This window comes from Thamnophis elegans, chromosome 6 (genome assembly GCF_009769535.1).
Source record: "Thamnophis elegans isolate rThaEle1 chromosome 6, rThaEle1.pri, whole genome shotgun sequence".
Taxonomy (NCBI): domain Eukaryota; kingdom Metazoa; phylum Chordata; class Lepidosauria; order Squamata; family Colubridae; genus Thamnophis; species Thamnophis elegans.
The window spans coordinates 58,723,815-58,750,812 of NC_045546.1; the positions used below are offsets into that span (position 1 = coordinate 58,723,815).

General features: G+C 42.7%; 1 protein-coding gene across 1 annotated transcript in view; it reads left to right on the plus strand.

Annotated features, from left to right (window-relative positions):
• EFHC2 (EF-hand domain containing 2) overlaps positions 1–26,998 on the plus strand; it is a 91,764-nt gene that overhangs the window by 49,464 nt on the left and 15,302 nt on the right. The window contains exons 10-13 of the mRNA XM_032219215.1: positions 1,098–1,294; positions 3,142–3,275; positions 9,760–9,957; positions 13,569–13,661. Coding sequence (XP_032075106.1) covers positions 1,098–1,294; positions 3,142–3,275; positions 9,760–9,957; positions 13,569–13,661 — 622 coding nt within the window. The remainder of the gene's footprint in view (positions 1–1,097; positions 1,295–3,141; positions 3,276–9,759; positions 9,958–13,568; positions 13,662–26,998) is intronic.

A 26,998-nucleotide genomic window follows, 5' to 3' on the forward strand; every position in this document is an offset into this window, starting at 1 on the left:
TAAGACGCCCCCTTTTCCCTCAAAAAAGAGGCTGAAAATCTAGGCGCATCTTATACACTGAATACAGCATTTTTGGCCTCCTGAAACTCCGCCCCTTCACCAAAATGGCCGTGCAGAGCCTGTAGAAGGTTTTCAGAGAGCTCCTGGGGGCTGGGGAAGGCAGAAATGAGTGAAAAACAGGCCACTTTTTGCTCATTTGGAGGGAGCACCCCCCAGGAACTCTCTGCAAGCCCCCTAAAGACTATTCTTGCCTTTTGGAGGGGGGATGGGCCCATTTTCGCGAAAAATGGGCCATTTTGGGGAGGTTTGCAGAGTGCAAAAACTTTTTTTTTTTTAATTGCCTCTTCAAAACCTTGGTGCCTTTTATACTCCAGTGTGTCTTATACTCCAAATAATACAGTATATCAGGCATAGAAATAGTCAAGAGAATTATATTCAATGACTGGAAATATATTATCCCAGCTATCAAAGGTTGGATTCAAAAAATCTGTAACATTCATTTTTGAAAAGGGTGTTTTTCTACTTATTAAAAAATGACACAATGCTTTTTATTGTCATAGATTTTATAATATCTTACAAACACATATATAGAATGTATAATCTGATACATTGTTATTAAATTTAATAAGAATTTTCCATTTCTTATTTTATTCTTTTTATTTTATTTTTGTTTAGATGTCATCTTATATTATAACTTATATTATTGGATATGTGTATTGATTTCTATCTTTTTACATTGCAATAAAATTATAAAATAAAATTCAAATAATTTGAGTTAATGTTTTCCTAATTTGAATCCAGTCTGCTGTAATCCTAGTTTCTCCCAAAGGGATGGTATGATTCTCAGTTGCTCATGAAAACTTCTAAAAATTGTGAGTTTGATCACTGTGGTGAAATAAAAGAGGAATGTTGTTTGATTATATTAATATCATGAATATAACAAGAAATCTGGGGCAAGGAGGAAATGAATGTTAATGATTGTTATGTTATTGATTGGCTATGGAAAATTCAATATGAGTGAGTGAAATATATGAGCCTTGTTTTATTTTCATGTATGACTTACATTCAAAAGATCTAATATGGTTTTCTCATTATAGGAGTAATTGGTGGGAAATTCTTGGAAAGAAGTCGCATTAAAAAGCCTGGGCAAGAGCTTTATAAAAGTGAGCCATCTGAATACTACACAGCTAAGGACCTATTTGTTGGAGCCAAAGTGTGTTTCCATGGCCACGTCCTCCTTTTGGTGGATGCTGATGAATATGCTTTCAACTACATGGAGAAGCATGCAAATGAGGCAAGCTATATTTGCTAATCCTTATTTGTCTTTGGAGGCATATGTGATTTTATTATCTTGCCTAAATAAGGGTGGCTCTGAAGATCTTTGTTTATATGTTGAAGATGAAAACAGCCATCACTGTTTGATTTTGTAAAAAAAAAAGTTCTATGAGTAATTAATGCTACATTGTGAGTTTAGTAAATGCCATAGACCTTATTTTGTGCCTGATGACTGAAGTTTACACACTAATTTTTCATAATGTTCTAATCCTACCTTTGTTTTAAGAAAGGAATAATAATAGTAACAAAAAGGGAACTATTGATAAGGCCTGTGTTGTACCAGTTTATTTTCCTATACAAAATTCAAAGGAGCTAAAAAGCTAAGCAAACAAAATCCCTCAGAATATTTGATAATTGTTATGACTGCTTGTTTGCTACAGTATTCATGTAAAGCCTATTGGATAAAGAACAGCTAAACAATGAAAAGATAACACTAGCCTGATGAAAAATTTGGCAGAATTGTAAGGATTTTTTTTTACTTTTTACTTTTAATCCAGAAACTAAACAGTATTATATATTATTTATATTAGATGCATATAGCTACTTGATGTATTCTATTGAAATGGACATATTTTAATAGCCATATGTTGTGATAACATTTTCTCAAATTAGAAAAGAATTTACAATGCCATTGTGCAAATATATACAAGTGAAAATAAGCAATACTAAAATTCATATCCATTTTAAACATATTGGAGATCATGCTACAATTGTTGCCTAACACCATAGATCTGATGTGTCTTAACTTTTGTCTTGAATGCAAATTAGATGCAGGACAAAATGGTATCTCATTTTTTAAAACCATTACTATTTGTTTTTGCCAATTATTAGTATTAATGCACAATGAATGTTTTTAGATTTTCTTCACTGGAAACTATTGATATTTTCAGTAGGAAAATATTGAATATCATTAAGGAGAGCAGAGTAAAGCAAGTACAAGTCTTACAAAGATTAGTCTAATTTCTTAAATTTAAAATCTAAAGATAAATTATATCATAACGTGGTTTCATAGTTTCTTCACCATATGGTGAAATTGTACTTCACATCCAGAACTGGCATCATTGGATAAGTCCAAGTTCTGTGCAAGCTGTTTGTTCTCTTCAGTTCTTTAACTTCTGGTTTTTGTTTTTTGCACTCTAGCAATGAAAGTTTCATATTAACAATCTGACAAATTGTCTTGCTTTCAAGGTAATATTGCCTGGATATGTTTTGCTGTCTTAAATCATCACAGAACAAGCCAAGAGATAAAAATACTAAGTTTCTAAAATACCTTCTCCCTAATACTTTGGGAGGCAGGGCTTCAAGATGGTTTTTGATTCCTAGTAACTAGTCCTTGTAATTTTCCTGGAAAAGAATTTTTTGAAGTGGTTTGTCATTGCCTCCTTTCTAGTATTGACAGGAGTCGCTGGCCCAAAATTACCCAGCTGATTTCATGCCTAAGGCAGGATTAGAACCAATACTCTTCCATTTTCTAGCCTGATGCCTTAACCTCGCCACTAAATTGGCTCTCCATTAATGCTATTATCAATGCTAAAACCCCGGAGCAGTGGTGAGATACAGATTGAAACTGCTGACTTTCCATATAAGAAAACTGGGAGAGTACATGTGCAGTCTGACAGTATATTGGCAAATGATTCTGAAGTAAATCCTGGCATTCTTAAAAAGTAGTAATTTGGAATGTAATTCAATGGATATATGTCATAAGGAAAAAATAACTTGGTGTCATTAGAATTCAGTTGCACTATATAGTATTAGGTTAAAGGATACAACAAAATCAACCTTGAACCTCCCTCTTTTTTTTTCTAGTATGCTATGGCCAATATCAATGTAATCCTGAACAAATTGAAAGTTATAGGAGAGCCTCGGTCAAGAGAGATTAAACAGATTTTTGCAGCCGCTGATCCTCAGAACACTTACATGATTGATTATGATGAGTTCAGGTAAGATTCTGAGTATCCAAGCAAATAGCAATTTAATTCATTTAAATTTTAATATGGCGTATATGAATTTGGCTGAGAGAGTGATTGAACCAAACTTACCCAGCTGGCTTTCATGACTGAAGCAGGACTTGAACTTCTGATCTCCAGGTTTCTAGCTGGGTGTCTCAACCACTAAAGCAAACTGGCTCTCTTTTGTTATATTAATTCTGTGAGAGTCTCTTGTTTATGAAGAGAGAGAAATAGAGGGAGATAATTAATTTAGCTATAGATGTTCCCTGTTGCACAGGCCACAAAAACTAATACAAAGTATTTTGTAATGCTACCACAAAGATCACTTTTTAAGAAAAGGCAATTAAACCTTGGTCATTCTATACATAGATCAAAATGTTTGTTCATAATTATAGGCAATATTGTAAGTTCATAACAATATATTTCAAAAATACCTTTCCAAAAGCCTTCCTTTAACACCACGGTCCTTGCATACTTTAAGTACCTTCAGTAAATAACAAAATGGCAGGTGAATTCAACATGCCATTTTTTAACCCTACGCTTTACATCAGGGGTGTCAAACCCCCATCATCAGGATGGCATCACGTGACACATTGAGACCTTCCTCCCCCCTTTGTTAAATCGGGCGGGGGCGGGGCCAGCACATGACATATCTGGCCCATGGTCCATGAGTTTGATACCCCTGCTTTACATGATTGAAGCTGAAGAGTCCTTTAACAAGAGGCCCTATCAGGAACCTGAAGAAAGTTCATGAATCAGGCAATTCCTTCAGGGTCACCCTATACAAGTAATCCTCCACTTGCGACCACAATTGAGCCCCAAATTTTCATTGCTAAACAAGGCAGCTGTTAAGTAAGTTGTGTCTCATTTTATGACTTTTTTTGCCACAGTTGTTATTTGAATTAATGCAGTTGTTAAATGAATTGTGCAGTCATTAAGCTGATCTGGCTTTCTCCATTGATTTTGCTTGTTGGAAGTCAGCTAGGAGGGTTACAAATGGTGATCACATGATCTTGGGACAGTGCGTTTGTCATAAATACATGCCAGTTGCTAAGTGCCTGAATTTTAATAACATAGCTATGGTACAACGGTTACATATGTGTGAAAACCAATCATATATCACTTTTTTCAGTGCCATTGTATCTTCAAATGATCACTAAACAAATGTTTGTAAGTCGAGGACTACCTGTATAGATTTGTATTCCAAGGGAATCAGATTTACCATATTTTTGGTCTATAAGACATACTTCTTCCCCTCCCCCTCCAAGTGGGTGGAAATGTCAGTGCGTCTTATACAGTGAATGTTGCCGAAGCTGCGCCCACCTGCCAGCCGCCACCCTTTGGCCTCTGCCTCCCTCCCAGCAGTTTGCTTACTTGCAGCAAACAGCCTGGTCAGCTTCAGCACAGCCTGATTTAGTACGAGCAGCTGATTGGCAGTTAGATCTGCCTCCCAGAATACCACCTATCAGCTGTTCCAGGCTGCGGGGATCACCACCGCCCATCACTGCCATCGCCATTGCCATCTATTGCCTCCTCCAGGCCCCCCCATTTTTGACCTCTGTGTGGCCTGTTTTCAGCCTCTAGGCCCCCCATTTTCAGCCTCCATGCACCCCATTTTCAGTCCTTTCCAGTTGGTGGGGGTTGCCACTGCCACCTATCCCTGCCACCTGAAAACGGGCCGAAAATGGGACACAATCTAACTGCCAATTAGCTGCTCGTGCTAAATCAGGTTGCGCTGAAGCTGACCAGGCTGTTTGCTGTTTCCTGAATTGCTGGGAGGCAGAGGCAGGTTTTTTTTTCTTGTTTTCCTCCCCAAAAGCTAGGTGTGTCTTATAGTCCGGAGCGTTTTATAATCCAAAAAATACTGTATCTTATCAGAAGATATTTGTTGAACCTATATTGATTATGCTGCTATAGTGAAATAAAGTGTGAAAGTCATGTGTGAATATTACTGTAACTGTGAACATTCCTTATTATTGGAAAATCATACTGTTCTTGAGCAAATATGCATAAGTCTTTATAAAATAATTCTGTCCTGAGTTAAAACAATCTTATTTTCAAATCAATGCCTTTCAGCAAGACACAGTGCAATCATTTTATCACTATTGAAATACAACTTCTAATGTAGGAATATACCGTATTTTTCAGATTATAAGGCACACTTTTTTCCTCAAAAAAGAGGCTAAAATCTGGGTGCGTCTTATACACCAAATACAGCATTTTTAGCCCACTGAAGTCCCGCCCACCCTCACCAAAATGGCTGTGCATGGAGGCTTTCAGAGAGCTCCTGGGGGCTGGGGAGGGCAGAAATGAGCAAAAATGGGCTATTTTTTGCCCCCCCCAGCCCCCAGCAGCACTCCATAAGCCTCCATAAGGCTATGCATGCAATTTTTTTTTACCAAAAAATGGGTCCGTTTTTGCAAAAAAAAGCCATTTTTTGCTCGTTTTTGCCTCCTTTCCCAGGAACCCTCTTCAAGCCCTCCCCAAGGCTATTCATGCCTTTTGGCGGGGGGAACGGGCCCATTTTTGTGAAAAACAGGCCTTTTTGGGAGGTTTGCAGAGTGCAAAAACTTTTTTTTTCCTTTTGGAAAGCTCTTTAACTGATTGATGAGAATTACATTGATCAAGTGCGGTTCCAGCAGAAACACCTACCTATCTACTGTATTTCTCTCTCTCTCTCTCTCTTTCTCTCTCTCTATCCACCTACCTACCCACCCACCTACCCGCCCACCCACCCACCCACCCACCTACCCACCCACCCACCCACCCACCTACCTACCTACCTACCTACCTACCTACCTACCTACCTACTCTCTCTCCCTCCCTATCTATTGTATTTCTCTCTCTCTCTCTCTCTCTCTCTCTTTCTCTCTATCCCTCTACCTATCTACCTACCTACCTAACTCCTTTCTCCCACTCCATCCCTATCTACTGTATTTATCTCTATCTCTATTTCTCTCTCTTTATCCCTCTACCTACCTATCTACCTACTGTATTTCTCTCTCTCTCTCCCTCTCCCTATCTACTTACCTACTTTCTCTCTCTCTCTATCTACTGTATTTCTGTCTCTTTCTATTTCTCTCTCTCTATCCCTCTACCTACTTAACTACTCCCTCCCTCCCTATCTACTGTATTTCTCTCTATCTCTTTCTATTTCTCTCTCTCTCTCTATCCCTCTACCTACCTACCTACCTATCTACCTATCTGCCTATCTGCGCGCACACACACACACACATAATTTCTATCTCTCTCTCCCTTTATCTACCTACCTAACTACTCTCTCTCTCTCCCTACCTGCCTACTGTATTTCTCTATCTCTCTCTATTTCTCTCTCTCTATCACTTTATCTACCTACCTACCTAACTACTTTATCTCCCTATCTACCTACTGTATTTCTCTCTCTCTCTCTCTTTCTCTCTCTATATCCCTCTACCTACCTACCTACCTACCTACCTACCTACCTACCTACCTACCTACACACTCTCTCTCCCTACCTACCTACTGTATTTCTCTCTTTCTCTTTCTTTCTCTCTCTCGCCCTACCTACCTACTGTATTTCTCTCTCTCTCCCTTTATCTACCTACCTAACTACTCTCTCTCTCTACCTATCTACTGTATTTCTCTCTCTCTATCCCTCTACCTACCAACCTACCTACTCACTCTCCCCCCACCTTACTGTATTTCTCTCTCTCTCTTTCTATTTCTCTCTGTCTCTCTACCTACCTACCTACTTACCTACCTATCTACCTATACACACACACACACACTTTCTCTCTATTTCTCTTTCTCTCTATCCTTTTATCTACCTACTTACCTAACTACTCTCTCTCTCTCTCCCTACCTACTACTGTATTTCTCTCTCTCTCTTTCCCTTTATCCCTCTATATACCTACCTACTTTTTTAAAAAAAAAAAGCCTCTTCAAAACCTCCGAAAAATAAGGTAGCTTCAGTTATTAAAGTTGACCATTGTTTAGTTTATCATTCCTGACCACTGTAGAGTTTTAAGAAAACTAGAACATTGCTTCATCCTTTTTCCATAGAAGTAGACAGAATAATTTTGGAGATAATACCATCTCTCAATCACCTTGATTCAGATGTTTTGTTGTTTATGACCCAAAGAAAAATAATTTGGAGTTGTCCAGAGAAAATAAAAGTTAAAAAAAGTTCCTATCCTCAAATGTGCACAATCTAAATATCAGTAAATAATATATAGTTTAGAATTTCAAATTTAACTAAAGTGGATTGTTCAAGTTTTAAGTGTCATTCTTGGTTTATTAAACTTGCATCTTTATCTTTATTTCCATAATATAATTCCATAGATTTTATCAATATTATGAAAAGCAATCCTAAACTGAGTAGGTAAAAGTTCAGAAATTGACATATAGCCATGATATTTTTTCCATCTCATTATTTTATGAAACTCGTGGTGAAAAACAAGCAGTATAATGTGCAGCAAAAGATAGGCAATACAAATTTCAGCAGTATTTCATTTTAGGTAATTTTAGACCAGATTAATGCCTGACTTGAGAGTCGAAACTTTCTAGAGTGCTCTACAGAATGGCAGTTTATGGACTATAATATTGTTTTTAATCTTATCTGGAAGATATATCTCAAAAATTCTGGAATTTTTGCTGGGCCCTGTGACCCTTAGTTGTACAGTACTTATCTTCTGTGCTATTTAATATCTGTGTTAAACACTAGAAATGACCTATAAAGTTTTTGCTATAGTGCTATTAATATGAAGATTTCAAATGGCTGTGCCCCACTTTTTTAATCTATAAACTCTTTGGAAACTCTTTGGAAACTGAAAAACTGGTGGTAGCTATGGTTGAACGGGGTAAAGTTTAATTAAACTTTACCCCGTTCAACCATTTAAACACTTTAAAGAAGTGTTTCAAATAAGGAATTATTAATTTGATAGAGGGATTCAATTACCATTAGATGGGGTAATGCAATTTGGAGCATCCATCAGTTAGGTTTATACTTCAACTGTGACTTTAGATAAGCAAAATGGAATTCATCTCAGTAATATAGCCTGTAAACATATTTTTTTATTCAAAAAGTTTAGTTTATACAAAATTCAGAATTTTGTAAATTTATTTTTGTTGGGCCTAAACAGATTGTATTACACTAATTCAGGAGCAGTTGCATCAGTTGATAATACATTTCAAAGCACTATTAAAATACTAATACTTTCTTAAAAGCCCTGAAATTATTGGACTGAGTTTAGTTAAAAGTCCACGCAAAAATCTGCTTATGTTATTTTTACCTTCAGAATCCATGATTATTTAAATCAAAAGAGTTGAGAGGGGTAGCAGTAAAATAAGCGTTATCCAATAGAATTTCTTTCCTTTAGGTATATAGATGTCACTATCAGTGATTGCTTATAATAGCTTTTAAAACATAGTTGCTCTCTGTGCTTTGAGGTCTGAATGTTTTCTGAAAGAAAATTAATCAGTGTGCTCCCTATCTGAATGAAAAGGCATTGTGAAAAATTTAGTCCAATAATATATTAGTAATGAATGTTATTATTTTTAAAACAATACTGTGTATTCCCTCATTGGGCATTTTAAGATAAAAACAGTTTTTTAAATTACCAATTCTAATCCAATTTGCCTTTGGAAAATCCAGTTATAAGAACTAAAATGAATAAATATATAGTAAGTAAACAAACAAAAAAACAAACAAGAATATATGTAGGTTACTGTTGAAACTTGGTGTTCAAACAAATTAGCCATCAGTCCAACTTTACATACCATTCATAAGAGACAGTAAAAAAGCTAAAGAAGCTAAGAAGACCACAGCATATTCACTCAGCAGCCAACACCAAAATGAAAAGGATTAACACCAGAAAAGCAATTAAGCAGTAAACAATACCCTAATCAAGAAACTACCATAGAGAACACCTAACTCCATCAACACTGACAGGGCAAGCATTATGCTGTACATACTGTATATAAGGAGCAAGCCCCAAGGACACTAACACTGATGATGTTACCTAGTCAGGTAATGAAATTTCTGCAAGCAAAGAACAAAGCTCTTAGAACAATTAGGATGCCACAAATAAATAAATACTTTTTCTGTTGCTAAGCCTTCCTTCCCATTTAACTCGGGTATCATGCATTACAAAGAACTATTAGGGAAACTCTCATAAGCACAATTACAATGGCATAATGAACCTTCCTTCATAATTGCTAAGTGCTTCCTCCTTTATAGAAAAACCAAACATGATATTTTTACACAAGATACTAGTCATAAAGTATGTTTTGAGTGCCATTGCGATATACATAATATAGACATTGTCCACTCCATTATAGAATTAGATATTCTTTCATTCTGCTGGCATTAGAAAGAGCTGTATTTTATACTGTTGATGACATACATAAAACATTCTGCATACTATACATATACTACTCTAGAAAAACTGGTGAACTGATGGATGGACGAATGTTTTAATTTACTTTTCTTTTTTAGAAATGTGTTATTGAATATCTCAGATGGAAAATTATCAGAACATGAAATTATGACTATTGGACGATATTACAGCGTAAGAGAGGAGAATGAAATGGATGCCACTTATCTTCTGGCAGTGTCCCAGGAAAATCTCAAGAAAAATAATTTTGAAAATTTTGGCCAGTTGTTGGCAGCCTTGGCATACAGTGATCGGGAAAAGTAAGACCTTCTTCTAATATCAAATCTGCATTTTTTAATTCTTATTAACCACAATCTAATAAAATAGGAGCTGTCTTTCCCCTCATTTCAAGTCAATGTATGTGGTGGAAAGTTTAAGCCTTCTACTCTGTATCTCAGAGGATTGACACTGGAAATAGCTTTTCTCCATGTCAGCCTTCCTGTCATGGGAGAAGAAATTACTCTCACTCCTGCCTTCCTTCCCATTTAAATCGGGTATCATGCATTACAAAGAACTAATAGGGAAACTCTCAGAAGGACAATTACAATGGGATAATTAACCTTCCTTCATAATTGTATATCATTCAGCCTAAGTAATTAAAGAAAACTATAGCAATAGCAATAGCAGTAGACTTATATACCGCTTCATAGGCCTTTCAGGCCTCTCTAAGCGGTTTACAGAGAGTCAGCATATTGCCCCCAACAATCTGGGTCCTCATTTTACCCACCTCGGAAGGATGGAAGGCTGAGTCAACCCTGAGCCGGTGGGATTTGAACCGCTGACCTGCTGATCTAGCAGTAGCCTGCAGTGCTGCATTTAACCACTGCGCCACCTTGGCTGCCCTTGACATATATATGCATAATATAAGACCTCCATGAACTGTAAGCGATTTGGATTTATTAATACTCTGATTTAGATAACTGAAGGGTTTTTAAAAATTTTATATTGAACCAAAGCAAAAGTTGAGATTTGATTCAAGGTATCTTTAATATGCTAAAAAGGCATGGAATAGTAGTTACAACTTTCTTAACCTTTCTAGTATGCTTCAACATTTTTGTTTTTCTAAATACCCTATAGCAGTGATGGCGAACCTTTTTTGGCTCGCTTGCCAAATGCGGGGTGGTGGTGTCATTTGCGGGCATGCCACACCCATAATGGTATACATGTGACCCAACGCACATGTGCACTCACGCCCAACCCCCTGCTTTTGGCATACTTTTTTCACCCTCCCCAAGCTCCAGAGGCTTTCTAGGAGCTTCCCTGAAGCCTCTAGAGTGCGAAAAACAGACCTTATGCGCAAACCGGAAGTTTAGGAACAGACTTCCGGTTTGCTTGTAGGCCCGTTTTTTACCCTCTGGCACCTTCAGGAGGCTTCCCTGAAGACTCCGGAGGGCAGCAAATGGCCTTACGGCCAAAACAGAAGTCACTTCCATTTACCCATAAGGCTATTTTTCGTCCTCCAGAGCCTTCAGGGAAGCCTCCTGAAGGCTCTGGAGGGCGAAAAACAGTCTCAAAAGAAGGCCAAAGTCAGCTGGCCAGCGCGCACATGCATGCTGGAGCTGACAGGGCACAGCCTTGCTTGCCCTAACAAATGACTCCACGTGCCACCTGTGGCACATGTGCCATAGATTCGCCATCACGGTCCTATAGCATGAATAGGGTCTGGATCTTTTTTGCATGAAGACTGTTTTATTTCGTTTTCATTTTCATTTTATACAATCACTTATATACTGTGCAATTAAGAAAACAATAAACACAACTCATCTTATATTCCACCATAGAAAACCAACATAACACTTCAACCCTCCATACACCCTTTCTTCTCCCCCTCCAACTTTCATTTCTCCCCTCCAACATTCCCCTCTTCTACTTCCCCTCCCCCTCAAACGTTCCTTTCTCCCCTTCCCTCCATCTCACCCTCCTTACATTCCCCTCTCACTCCCTCTCTACTCCTCCCTCTTCTTTCCCTCTACTCCTCACTTCGGTGTATTTCTACTATTCATTAATCTATTCGATTTGTATTTTATACTAAAATTGAAAGAAAATAAAATAAAAGAAAATAAAAGGAAAAGAAAAGAAAAAGAAAAAGGAGCAACAGTATACAAGTGCGTTCTTATTGTTTTGGAAATTGAAACTATGTTTCCCCCCTCCCCCCCTCCCCCCTGTAAACCCCCCTCCCTACCCCCCTTCCGACTTCCCAGATCCCATACCAGCATAGCTTTTTATCAAACACAGTCTAGAGTATATTAGAACCAAATAGGTTAAAAATTAAAAGATAAAAGAAAAAGGAAAAAAGAAAGGAATTAAAAAAAAGGAAAAATCAATAAACTCTCTACATTGAGCTCAGCTTCCCATCATTATTAGAACTTAAACAATGTACATCATTCCTGATCTCAATTAATTAATTGCTTGCAGGATTTCAAACTATATTGAAACCAAATAAGTTAATCAAATAGAATTCTACTCTAGCTAGGGGCCTTATCTCTTTATCTAAATATCTGTCTATTTCCAAACCTTTAATTTGTCCCTTTTATACCTCCTTCTCTATAAAACAATTTAAACACATCTCAAATTCTTCTCTCGGTTTCCTTTTCCAACTCTTCTCGTCCTGCCTCTACCCGTGTGCATATATATATTTTATTTTCATCCGTACTCCTCTCATATTTGCTCCGCCTTCCTGCAAACTCCCTGGGTATATCCTTCCAAACATTATATTCAAGTAACAGTTTATACAAAAATCAACTTACTTTCTGGCTCAAAATAAGCTCTAATTCAACCTTCACTACCCTCCCATCTACACCACACTTCCCAACTCCATTCAACCTAAACCACGATCCAGGAACACCACGATCTCCGCCCTCCTCACCCTAGAAAATAAATCATGAGCAATTTATATAAAAGTTCAGAGTTATCCATCAAGTCTTTTTTAAGTCCCATACAATATATTTTCCGAGGAAATCAGCATCAGTTCTTTCAGCCTTAATGTCTCTTCATCGATATACAACTATACCATTTTATGCAAGACAAAAGTCACAGAGTATTGTTCAAGTTAAGAATTAAGCAAATGTTTTGGAAGCACAACTAAGTCCTTGTTCTCTGCTCTTCTGCTCTTCTGGAGGGGAATAGGGTCTGGATCTTAATACTGTTAACAAATAATATACCAACATAGTTCAATCAATATAAAACTATAGATTTGAAAGAGAAGATAAATATAAATTTGTTGGTGCAGTTACATGGGTGTTAATGTCTTAGAGCAGCAGCCCCCAACCTTTTAAGCACACAGGACCAGTTCTGTGGAGAGAGGACTTTTTGTGGACCAGAGAGGGCATGATTTCACCTGCTGCCTACGTCCCGTGAATGGGGCTTCATTTGTTTGCCTGGACCAGTTTCTGTCATGCTGCCGACTGGGGCTGGTCCATGACCGGGGGTTGAAGAACCTTGTCTTACAGGCAAAATTCTTTAGCAAGGGGGAAGGATGAGGAAGATGACTGCTCAGCTATGAACTGAAGGTACCCCCCCCCCAACAAATACATCACAAAAGTGATGAAGTATTGTTCATTAATGCCTGAATTGTGGATGGCACGATGGGAGAAGCTTTGGCAGGAGGTTGCTGGTGGGGGAGCCAAGTGACTGCTTGGTGAAAAGAGTGCAAATGTTCAGAAACATCTATTTTCTCTAGGGCTCAAAATCTTCTTTAAAGACAGGACCAAAAGAAATAGCTGGCACATTTGAACCAGTTTTCCTTTTCATTTTCCATCTTTTTAACATTCCTTTCTAGCACAATTCTAAACATTCTTTTAAATCATCCATCATGATTGTTTTTAATTCCAATTTTAAAATAAATAGAAAGTTATTACTTTTGTTTGCGCAGATGCGGACTGCTGGCCAGTGACAAGTGCAGGACTGTTTGCAAATCCTTCAGGCTACCATTAGCAGATGATCTTCTACGTGCTTTACTGGCTGCGTAAGTTCCAATGTAATAATTAGTATGAATAAGAGTTAAAGAATGTTTTTTCTTCTTCTGAGAATCACATTCCTTTTCTGATAATGTACCAGTGGCTATTTCAAGACCATCTCTTTTCTTTCTACTTGTCCATCAACCACTTCTTCTTCTCTCTGTTGCTATTGGGATCAGGACAAAGGGCTAAACTATTTGATTGGAGAAGATTTTTTAAAACACAAAAAAGGGCCAAGAACCACTTAACTTTTCAGTGATCTTAATATAAAGGCCTCAGGCAACATGTCTGAGATGTGATGCTGAAGTAATTCCATTGTAAACTAGTAATCATTATTTGGAAGTAATTTCAATGAGAGATGGACTTTGAAAAGAGTAATGACTGACTATTTTAGCAAGCCAGAGGTTTCCTAAGGTACTTGTTCCTGTCCTCCAGTTATGAGAATCCTACCTTGTCTTAATCTATTCAGCAGGATACTTCTAAGTCTTCTTGTCAAAGAGGAGTCATCAGCACCACTCTAAGAAAAAAAAGTCTTAAAATTGTAAACATAGCAGGAATGGAAATATCTGTTTACCTCGAAGAGATTTTAGCAAAGAACTTCATTTTCTTGCTAAAATATATATCCAAATGTTCACCTTTTAAACAAAAATAGATGATTATGTGGAAAAGGGGAGAAAAAGAAATAATAAGGGAAAGCAACAGTCTACACTTAGTTATATATTAATTGTTTGAGAAGGGTTTCCAAACATACACATAAAAGCTGGTCCCATGATATTCAGAAACTTATATTTATCTTTTATAGAAACTAGCAAGGCAGTCAATATTTAAGACAAAATGGTGGTGCTACCATTTATATCTCCTTCAGTCCCAGATCTGTGGGAGTCTTGTATATTTGCAGGATTCAGTTCAGTCTTTTAAATCAGAGATTGATGGGGAAGATGAAGAATCTGCTATTTGTCTAGAAAAGATTTCAAGTGATGCAAATTTCTTTCCAAATCTGAGAGATAGTCACAGCCAGTTTATGAAATAGTAGCAAATATACAAAACCCTTTTTTTCCTTAAGTGGGAATGGAATTACTGATCATGTCATTCCTTTAATTAAAATCCCTTTTAATACTGAGAAAAATTATTAAACCTATTCAGCTTGGATGAAATGGCAATCTGCAAGCAATTCTGCCTTTTGCATTGTTTATGTTCTAATGTTGTTTCTCCCCAGGGATTTTTTTGCATATTCATGTTATTTTCATTTTGGCTACAGCCTTGTAATATCTCTGCTTAATATTTTTATTATTCAGATGAGTCATGTGTGTACGTTGCACTTCAGTATGTTAGCAATGTTGAAACAAACGAGAATATTGTTTAGAAAATGTGCTGTTAACACAGCTGCTTCAGAAGAAAATACACAATGTAGAAACAGCTTGAATGAAAAAGATGCTTCATTATTGAACTTGGACTATTTAGACTTCAATTAATCAGTGCAAGTATTAAAGCTATATATCTGCACTGCCTATTATTTTGAGCATACTACTTGCAAAAGTGCAGCGGAGCATAGTCAACTCTTCAAGGCAAACCAATTTGGGTTACAATACCCAAATTGGGTATTATTCATTCAGAACACCAGAGGGCTGTGATGCATGAGATAACTGTTGGCTTGTTACTATTTAGAAACCTCCCCTCTCAACTGTGTGCACAATTATTAGGCAAATGAATATTTTGACCATATCATTTTTATGCATTGAATGTTCGGTGGATATAAGCAGATCAAGTGGTGTGTATTTGTGTAATGAAGGAGGGTGTGGCCTAAGAAGATCAAGGAGTGCATAGTTATTAGGTAGCTTCTTTTCCTCAGGCAAAATGTGCCAAAAAAGAGATTTAACTGACTCTGAAAAGCCAAAAATTCTAAAAAGTCTTCCAGAGGAATGTAGCACTCTTGAAATTGCTAAGATATTGGGGCATGATCAGAGGCCCATCCAACATTTTGTTGCAAAAAGTCAACAGGGTCGCAAAATAAATGTGTTGAGAAAAAACGATGCATATTAACCTCCAAAGATTTGAGAAGTATCAAATGTGAAGCTACCAGCACTATCACCCAGTGCTGTCATATTCCAGAATTGCAACCTACCTAGAATGCACAGAATACAAGGTGTTCAATGTTCAGAAACATGGCCAAGGTAAGGAAGGCTGAAATCCAACCACCACTGAACAAGACACATAAGTTGAAATGGCAAGACTCAACCAAGAAATATCTGAACACAGATTTTTTAAAGGTTTTATGGACTGATGAGATGAGAGTGACTCTTGACAGACCAAATGGATAGGCCCGTGGCTGGGTCAGTAACAGAGCTCCATGTTGACTCAAGACGCCAGCAAAGTGGAGATAGAGTACTGGTATGGACTGGTATTATGAAAGATAAGCTATTTGGACCTTTTCGGGTTGAAGTTGAACTCAAAATCAAGTCCCAAACCCAATTTGGCAGTTTTTAGAAGACACTTTCTTCAGGCAGTGGTATAGGAAAAAGTCTGCATCTTTCAAGAAGGCCATGATTTTTATGCAGGACACTGCTCAGTCGCTCATATACATCGAAGTACTCCACTGCATGGCTAGCCACTAAAGGCCTTAAAGATGAAAGAATAACGATATGCCCCTCTTCTTCACCTGACCTAAATCCTATTGAGAAATTGTGGGCCCTTCTTTAATGGGAAATTTATGGTGAAGGAAAACAGCACACCTCTCTCAACAGTGTCTGAGACACTGTGATTACTGCTGCACAAAATTTGATCATCAACAGCTCAAGAAACTGACAGTCCATGAATGGAAGGCTTATGGCTGTTATTGAAAAGAAGGGTGGTTATATTGGTAACCAATTTTTTTTTTGAAATGTCAAAAATTTTGAGCTGTTATAAATGAGTGAGATGGGTAAATTTTCATTTTTCATAATAATTCTGCATACTAGTTGCCCAGATATTGTGCACACATGGATATTCTCCATACTGTTGGAGATAGCATCCAGGAATGGGTTACCTCCGTCTGTCATCTAATTGGACTGAGTCTGCAAACTGTGACGGCATGCCTCCTCTGCTTGCTCCTCCCAGCTTTTAGACTCGGTCTAGCTAGGACCGACATGTTTTAATATTCTCCTCCATTCCTGGACACTTCTCCATCGAATAACAGTGAAAAGAAGAATAGAAAAGATTCAATTTAATAGGCTGGCTCCTGTTAGAACAAGGTAAAGCAGCCTTTCATTCCAGCACAAAGGGCTTTCAGCCTGACACTGCTGACGGCCATGTGGTGGCAATTCAGCTGCCTGGCGATAGCTGGATAGGGCAGCGCCCACAAGCAGAGCTCCAGAATGCTGACCCAGGACTACAAAGGCATTGGATCTCAAATCGGCTCAGGTAGTCCACACAATTGATCAGGGCAGCACTCACGAGCTTGTCTCCCTGGCACTGACCCTGGGGCTCGGGGTGTGGCCATATTGTGCACCAAATTTGAATGAGATGAGCAGCAGGTGGGAGGACTCGTGCAGTGTGGAGCCCCCCCCCCCCAAATTGGAGCCCTTAGTCTCACTCAAGGAGGAGGATGCAGAGCCACTGCCCACATCCTGGGCATACCGCTTAACGGAGTGCAAAGTGGCGAGGCTCGTGTCGGGTGAGTTCGCCACATGGCACACTCAAAATGGTGGCCGCCACTCAGGGTGATTTGGCCCTTGAGGTTGAAACCCAGGAAATCTCCCAATGCAAAGAAGAGGCTGTGGGACCCTTGGGGTCGAAGCCTGCAAGGAAGAGAAAAGCCTCTGAGCCCCACACAAGGGAACCTACCAAGAAGACCTCTAAAGCCACAGAGCAGGATAAGAGTCACTGTCAGAGGGCCCTGGATTACAAAATTGCGAAGGCCCAGAGGAGAGCCAAAGATCAGGGGCCTACGGGGCAGGTCAGCCCCCACTCTTTCCCTTTACAGCCACTGGCACTGACTCACCCCTGTGCTAGCCCATAGCCAGCTGCATGGTCACCAGACACTGCAGAGGAACAGCCTTCGCCTTCTGCCTCCAATCAGCGTGGCAAGTTTCTTGTGGTAGTTTCTTCAGCTCCCCGCCAGAGCACGGATCTCCGATAACTGCCAGGGAGCAGCCAGTGAGACAAAGATTTTCATCTGCAGCAGCAACCTTCACTCACTGCTGCTGACCTCCACTCTCAGGAACAAGCAGAGACTCCACTGCCTCCTAACATGAGAGCCATTATTTCAGAAGCCATCAGACAGGATAACTGCAGGATTACAACAGAGAGCAGCTTTAGTGGAGTCAGACCAACCTAGGCCCTGCGCCTGCATGGAGCTGCAAGAGCCTGAGGGGTTTATGCCTCCCCTAGAGCACTACCCTCCTGCCTCCCCCAGTCAGGCTTCTTTGTCGGGGGAAGAAGCACACGGACCTGGAGCAGTCAGATGATGAGGGCCTAATTACCAATCAACCTGCCTTTGTGGGTCTTTTCCAACCATCCTTATTTAGATCCTTGCTGTTAAAGGCAAAGAAGGCAGACAATATGGGGGCCAGTAAAACAGCTCAGGAGGCAGCACCTGGATCAGGAGACCTGGCAGATTCTCTATTCTCAGAACCAGCAGTGGAGAGAGCGGTGGTTCTGTCCCCCAGGCTCTTCCTGTAGTGCACAGACAGTGGACCTCCCCTGGGTGAGGAACCTATCCCAACAATCAGGACAGATGTTTCTATAACATGGGCCCAGATCTATCTAAGGCCCTAGAGGTCCCCATAGTGGATGTCCTCATGGCTGTGTTGTCAACATCACCAGTCATGGCTGGTTCTCCAGGGGAAACCCTCCGGATGGAGGACAAGTGAAATAAGCAAACCTTAGTAAAAGCTACAAGGCTGTCACTTGGACTGTCAAATTGAAGGCTGCAATAGAATTCTCAGCGGAGGCCATGCTGGATGTAGCGCTCTTTGCATCCAAGTCCATTGCCTTGTCTGTAGCACCAGATGTCTTCTATGGCTCCACCAGTGGCAAGCGGATGTCAGACACAAGTGGAGACTGGCCTCTGCCTCCTTCACAGGGGAACTCTCAGTGGTTGAGTCCAGGGACAAGCGCAAGATCATTTCGATTTCGATTTTGATTTTCGATTTTTGATTTTATTGTATTTCTATGCCGCCCTATTCCCAGAGGGACTCAGGGCGGCTCACAACCCAAGTCAGGGGGGGGGGGTTTACAAACAGGAAAAAAAAGAAAGACAACGGACAATACAACACCACAATTTTAAAAACAATCAACAGCCACACCATTCGAGTGGGGACAGGAACTCATCAGCCCCAGGCCTGTCGGAACAGCCAGGTTTTTAAAGCTTTGCAGAAAGCCTGGAGGGTGGTGAGGATCCGAATCTCCATGGGGAGCTCGTTCCAGAGGGCTGGAGCAGCCACAGAGAAGGCCCTCCTCCGGGTGGTAGCCAATCGGCATTGGCCAGTGGATGGAATTCGGAGGAGGCCTAATCTGTGGGATCTAATCAGTCTGTTGGAGGTAATTGGCAGCAGGCGATCTCTCAAGTACCCAGGTCCAATACCATGAAGGGCTTTATAAGTGACAACTAGCACCTTGAAGCGTATCCAAAGACCAATAGGCAGCCAGTGCAGCTCGCGGAGGATAGGTGTAACGTGGGTGTACCGAGGTGCACCCACGATCGCTCGCGCAGCTGCATTCTGGACAAGCTGAAGTCTCCGAATGCTCTTCAAGGGCTGCCCCATGTAGAGCACATTGCAGTAGTCCAGTCTTGAGGTCACAAGGGCACGAGTGACTGTTGCGGGGGCCTCCCGGTTCAGGTAGGGACGCAATTGGTGCACCAGGCGAACCTAGGCAATGCCCGCCTGGTCACAGCTGACAAATGGTGTTCAAAGGTCAGCTGTGGATCCAGGAGGACTCCCAAATTGCGAACCCTGTCTGAGGGGCGTACTGTTCGACCCCCCAGCCTGAGAGATGGAAAACTTGGCCAATTAGTGGGAGGGAAACACACCAGCCACTCGGTCTTATCCGGATTGAGTGCAAGCTTGTTAACCCCCATCCAGACCCTAACAGCCTCGAGGCACTGACACATCACATCGACCGCTTCACTGAGTTGGCACGGGGCGGACAGATACAACTGTGTATCGTCCGCATACTGATGATATTTTATCCCGTGCCGTCGAATGATCTCACCCAGCGGCTTCATGTAGATGTTAAACGGGGGGGGGGGGACAGGACCGAACCCTGCGGCACCCCATACTTCAGGGGCCTAGGGGTCGATCTCTGCCCTCCAACCAACACCGACCTGTCCGAGACGTAAGAGGAGAATCACTGAAGAACGGTGCCTCCCACCCCCACCTCCCGCAGTCGTCGCAGAAGGATACCATGGTAGATGGTATCGAAGGCCGCTGAGAGGTCAAGGAGCACTAGGACGGAGGCATGACCCCCGTCCCTGGCTCTCCAGAGATCATCAGTCAGTGCGACCAAAGCAGTTTCCGTGCTGTAGCCAGGCCTGAATCCCGACTGAAAGGGAGCTAGATAATCGGTTTCATCCAAGGACCGCCGGAGCTGAGAGGCCACCACTTTCTCAACAACCTTCCCCACAAAGGGGAGGTTGGAGACTGGACGATAGTTATTTAAGATGGCTGGATCCAAAGATGGCTTCTTCAGGAGGGGTCTCACCACCGCCGCCTGTAAGCGGGGGGAAAGAACCCCACCCAAAGCGAGGCGATAACTACCGCCTGGATCCAGCCCCGTGTCACCTCCCTGCTGTTCGCAACCAGCCAGGAGGGGCACGGGTCCAGCACACATGTGGAGGCACTCACAGCTCCCATGGCCTTGTCCACTTCCTCAGGGGTAACGAGTTGAAAATCAATCCAGAGATGTCGCTCCAGATTCTCCCCTGGTGCCTCGGCTGGCTCTGCGCAATTGGAGTCCAGGTCCGCCCGAAGCCGAGCAACTTTATCCGTGAGGAATTGGACGTATTCCTCAGCTCTACCTCGCAAAGGATCACTTGTATCCCTCCTATTCAGGAGGGAACGGGTTATCCTAAACAAGGCGGTTGGACGCGACTCAGTGGAAGCTATCAGAGTGGCAATATGAGTTCTTTTTGACGTCCTAATTGCCCGAAGGTAAACTCTGATGCAGGATTTTAATAGTGCTTGGTCTGACTCGGATTTACTGAATCTCCAGCAGTGCTCTAGGCATCTCTTTTGGCGCTTCATCTCCCGGAGTTCCTCAGTAAACCAAGGAGCCCTCCTGCATCCACTGCCTCGGATCGGCCGTAAAGGCGCAATCCGGTTGAGAGCCTCTGGCGCTGCTGAGTTCCAAGCAGCAACCAGGGTCTCCGCCGGACTGTGGGCGAGGGTATCAGGAACAACGCCAAGCACCGTCTGAAAGCCCAAAGGGTCCATAAGGTGCCTGAGGTGGAACCACCTAATCGGTTCCTCCTCCCTACAGTGGGGGTTTGGCCTCCGAAAGTCAAACCTCAATAGGTAGTGGTCCGACCATGACAGGGGTAAGATCTTACTACCCCGTAAACCAAGATCACAACTCCACTGCTCCGAGAGGAATACGAGGTTGAGCGTGTGACCCGCCGAGTGGGCCAGGCTCCGGATTACTTGGGCCAAGCCCATGGAAGCCATGAACTCCTGCGCTCCATCAGAGTGCTCGCCGAGCGAAGGCAAATTGAAGTCCCCCAGCACCATAAGCCTGGGGAACTCAATTGCCAGCTCGGCTACTGACTCGAGGAGTGAGGGGAGGGCTGTTGCAACGCTGTTGGGAGGCAGGTACGTTATCAGCAAGCCCACTTGACCCTTGAGGTCCAACTTCACCAGCAAGGACTCACACCCGACAAGCTCCGGAGCAGGGATCCTACGAGGAGCTAGAGACTCTCAAATAACAATAGCCACCCCCCCACTCCTTTCCTGGGGTCGCGGCTGATGCAGCACCTGAAAACCATCATGCCGTCCCTTTCCCGGAGAGCAGAGATGCACCCACCTCATCGCCACTTACCCTTTCGAGGGTCAGACAGTAGATTTAGCCTTCCTGGGCCACAGAGGCAATTCCAGCCCAGACAGGGACAACAGCAGAACAGGACAGGTAGTAGTGGACAGCGTTTCCCCTCAAAGAAGTCCTCCAAGAGTGGGGGAGGTCGCTACTTTCAGTGTCAGAAGTGACTGCCTAACAAACTTTCCCATTGGGGGTCGCCTGACCTTTGCCAACCAATGGGAGGAGGTCGCCACGGACACCTGGGTCAGGGAGACAATAAAATTCAACCTCTCCCTAGAGCTCCTCTCCATCCCCCTCCTGAGGTTTTTCATCAGGTGTTCAGTATCACAGGACTGGGCGAAGCTGCTGCTCATGGAATCGGCAATATAACACCTACTGGATATTCAGGCAATCCAGACGGTTCCAGAGGAGCAGCAGGGTCACAGTTTTTACTCCTTCCTGTTCATCGTTCCAAAGGCTTCAGGGGGTTGGAGGGCAATTCTAGAACTCTGAACCATCACATTGCCTACTGACGGTTCAAGATGCACTTGCTCCAGACCATTTTGGAGAGCATCAGAATGGGCGACTTCCTCGCATCCGTGGACCTCACAGAGGCATATCTACATGTGCCCACCCTTCCTGCCCACAGACAGTTTCTCCATTTCTACCATGTGGGAAAACACTACCAATACAGGGCATTACCCTTAGGGCTGTCGTCTGCTGCCAGAGTGTTCACCAAGCTGCTAACAGCATTGGCGGGGCAACTTCACGATATTCTAATTTAATCCAGATCGGAAACTCAGGCGAAGAAAGACCTGCAACTCATGCTTTGGGTTCTCCGGAACCAGGGTTTCTCCATAAACCTGGCCAAGAGTCACCTGATCCTGATGAACCAACTGCTCTATCTGGGGGCAGTCATAGACACCACGGAGTGCATGGTCCACATCTCCCAGGACTGCCATATCCTGTAAGGAGAGAAGGTGCAGTTACACTGCTCCAGCTCTCCCAACTCCTGGGGAAGATGGTGTCCTGCTTTTCCATCATCCTGTAGGCTGGGCTGCACAGCAGGTGTTTTCAATGGTTCCTCCTAGCATATCAAAGGACTGGCAAGAGCTGCTTGTCGGACATGGTACAGGTCTCACCAGAGGTAATCCGATCCCTGAGGTGGTGGACATCCCGGGCCAGCACCAGGGGTTGCCAGTTCAGAGAACTGGACTGCCTGATATTAATAACAGACACCAGCCTCTTCAGCTGGGGGGCACACCTGCAATTACTGATGGCCCAGGGACAGTGGTCTCAGGTGGACCTGAGCCACAACATAAATTGGCTTGAACTCCAGGCAATCCACCTGGCTCTTATACCATTCAAGGACAGGGTGGCGAACAAGCACATTCTGGTCCTGACAGACAACACGGCTGCAAAGGCCCACATCAACCGCCAGGGGTACCCATTCCAGGTCCCTCATGCAAGAGATTGAACAGCTGGGCCTCTGGGCAGAGAGACACCTTCCGCCTATAAGGGTAGAGTATATTTCGGGGGTGGCAAATGGGCAGACGGACTGGTTCAGTCAAGCTTCAGTTGACCACATGGAATGGTGCCTGCACCCAAACCTGTTCCAGGAATTGAGCGAATGGTTCAGCCTTCCAGCAGTCGATGTATTTGCCACCTCAGATAACAGCCAGCTGCCCAGATACTACGCCAGATATTCGACACCAGGGGCAAAGGGAGCAGATGTGCTTTGCAGTCTGTTACTTCCAAGACTACTGTATGCCTCCTCTTCCACTCATTCTGAGGGTCATCAGGAAGATGCTGGAGGAGGAAGCGGAGCTCTTACTCCTGGTGCCCCACTGGCCAAGAACACCATGGTTCGCAGACCTGGTGAACGTATTGGTGACTTGACCCTGAAGGATCCCTCCGACTAGGATCTCCTTTAACCAGGGGTTTCTAGTACATCCAGACCTTCAGTGGCTCCAGTTGACCACCTGGCGCTTGAGCGGAGGGTCCTGAGTGGGGACAATCTTCTTTCCAGGGTCATCAAGATGATCCAGGCTTCTAGACGGTCTTCACCCAACCGAATATACGATGCTACCTGGAGGGTATTTTGCAGTTGGTGCTCTTAAGAAGGGTCTCATCCTTACAGAGATTTCCATACCTCGAGTCCTGGATTTCCTCCAGGAAGGACTGAATAGAAGGTTATCCCCCAGTAACCTCAGGAGGCAGGTATCAGCCCTTTCAATTTTGGCGTGTGGGTCCTTGGATTCACTAGCCCAACTTTCCTTGGTCTGACGATTCTTAAGGGGAGCAATAACCTGAACCCCCGGTTGTGCATCGATACCCCACTTGGGACTTATCCAAAGTATTGAACTCCCTCACCGGGGGGCCTTTGAATACTACCTGCCTTCGCTACCTTATCTTTAAGGTGGCTTTCCTAGTGGCCATCAGATTGACCAGGTGAGTATCGGAACTGGCAGCCTTGTTGGTTAGACAAGACCTCTGTATGTTCCACTCTGACAGAGTGGTGTTGTGACTGGACCCATACTTTTGCATATATACAGAGAACCCTCTGCATGTCCAGAATATGCCACTTTTGTTCTAGACGATGGACCTGTTCAGGACAAAAATTTGGCAGCACCAGCTCCTGGACCCTGTGGAACCAGGTGTTTATCTTCTGTATGAAGTATGGGTCCAGTCACAACACCACTCTGTCAGAGCGGAACATACAGAGGTCTTGTCTAACCAACAAGACTGCCAGTTCCGATACTCACCTGGCCAACATATATATATATATATATATGATAAGCATGGCTGTCCTACGGATGGGCTGCTGTCCGGTCCGAAGTCCCCTGCTCTCTGTGTACACTCTGTAGGACCCGCCTGCCAAAAGCTGACTCAGCCAAGGTGAAGCTGTCCAATTTATAGGAATTGATAAAGGGGATGGAGAAGACCAGGTGGTGGCTCAACAGACCTCCACTATCCCATGAGTAATAGCTGTACTTCTCGTGGAATGGGTGGTAATGTGTTTTGGAGCTGGCAAGGCCTGTAACTCATAGGTTTTAGCTATACAAGCCCTAATCCAATGCTCCAAGGAAGATAGGGTCACCCTGTTGCCCAGCGTGGAGCACGTCCTTCTATTTTGCTCCTTGTATAACACAGATAGATCTAAGTTACTGTCTCTTCTTGAAATCATCCCTTCTAGACTTAATGGCTGTAATTTATTTGTATATTGCCTTGCAGATGGCTCCCCATACATCACTTCTCAGGTTTCCAAATTTTTCTTAAGAGCTGTAACCTTTAGAAGAGAACACTGTAACTTCCCTTAGTTAAGCTTTTGGTGACTGATTGCTATGATGCTATGATCAATTCTCTTATGTCTCTTTTGTAATACTCGTGTTTTGGTCTGTGACCGTAAATAAAGTATATATATTGCTATTTCCACCACTATGGAGAATGGGTGTTGGTCTTACCTGAACGCCCATTTTCTGGGAAATGGAGATAGCATCCAGCCCCACCCTGATCAGTGTCCAGTCCTGGGTCCAAGAGGACACACTTCTTCATCACCACAGGTCAGTCTGCCATGACATCTTCGTCAAAAAACTGGGATGAACAAGCAGAGGAGGCATGTCGTCACAGTTTGCAGACGCAGTCCAATTAGATGACAGACAGAGTTAATCCATTCTTGGATGCTATCTCCACCTCCCAGAGAATGGGCATATCAGGTAAGATCAAAGCCCATTCTCAAAACCAAAACTTCACTTTTACCTTCTTAAATATTCAGGTTTGAGGTTTATTAACAGTTTGGATTCACCGAGAGTGCTGTAGTTGTTCAATAATAAAATTAATCCTCCAAAATACAATTTTCCTAATTATTGTGCACACAGTGTAGAACCGTGGATGACAGAACACTAAGTTTAGCCCAAGAGAATGCTTTCTTATGCAAGATGGAGAAAATATTAGTAAAATAGCTGAAGTAGTCTTTTAATTAGTATAATAGAGTAGTTAAAGGATTACCAAAGTGGCTAAGTGTTAGAATTGTGAGGAGTCCTATTATATGAAAAACCATGTTGGGAAATTGCAGCTTTATTTCTAAAGTAGCTCTCAAATCACAGCATCATCAGGAATTATGTTAGAAGTCATAATAATTCAAATCTGAGGCCATACATTTCTTGTAGCAGAAGAAAGTTTTTTAGCTAGGACTAAACCATAAGTGAATTTGAGATTCTTCTCTAAAGATTAATTTTAGCCAGTACTTTAATTGGAAAGACTTTATAGGAGCCTCCACAGAGGAAAAGCTAGGGGATTTATGTGCAGAAGTACAGTTAGTATGCATCAGGGGAGCTCTGCGCATGTGCGAGAGAACAGAATGGCGACTAAGCTTTTTCGCTCCAATACGAGCTGGCGAAAAAGCGCTGTGGAATTCCAGGAACTGGCTTTGTTCCGCTCTTTCTGAGGCCTCCGGGATGAGCGACATTCAGGGGGTCTGTGTGGACCGAAACCTGAAGAGAACCGGCGTCCTTGACCAGCCTTGGACATCAAAAACTCCAGCACGTCCCGGCGTCTTTAGCGGTGAGAATGGCGGCCCCGTAAGGAAAACGGAGGCGTTTGAAAACATTTTGTGGCGGTTTGAGCGTCTGCGGGGTTTTTCAATCCTCCCCTTCCAGCTGTTACTGCCAGCCTTGCCAGCCTTTAGAAAGGAGGAGATCAAACAGGACTCCTACCCAGAGCAGGCGAATCGGGCGGCTGGCTGAGCCTACCGTGGCAGTAGCCTTCTCTGGATTTCCACCCCCCTCATATTTGGCTCAGTTCTTCCAATGATGCTGCCTCCTTAAACAACGCTGCTCCTTCCACCAACGCTGCTTTTGCTATCAACGCTGCCCCCTACATCAATGTGGCTTTTTCCATCGTGGCTCTTTCCATCATTATAGCCCCCCCCCCAACACTATTCCCTCTACCAACACTGCCTTCTTCATCAACACTTCCACCAACACTGTCCCCTCTATCAATATTGGTCCCTTATCATCTTGGGCTTTAACCATTGACTGCCCTCAAGCATATTTCTAGGACTTTTGGATTGGTTATCTTGGCTCCAACTGCTGCCAGTATTACCATCTTTCACGGCTTGTGGACTACCAGCATTGACAGCTTTATTACCTCCTATTGCGACCCCTGGACTACCAACGGGGAGAGTGCCTGTTTATTCCACCTAAGCCTCTTTACTATGACGCTGTGGACTGTGGTCACTTGGAGGTATTTGCGGTATTCCACCTTTATTACCTAAGTTAGCTGGCTCCCCCAGTTCATTTTTATGGACCTGGCCTGTTGGACTCCTAGTTTTATATCTTCGTTCCCGGACTATGACCAC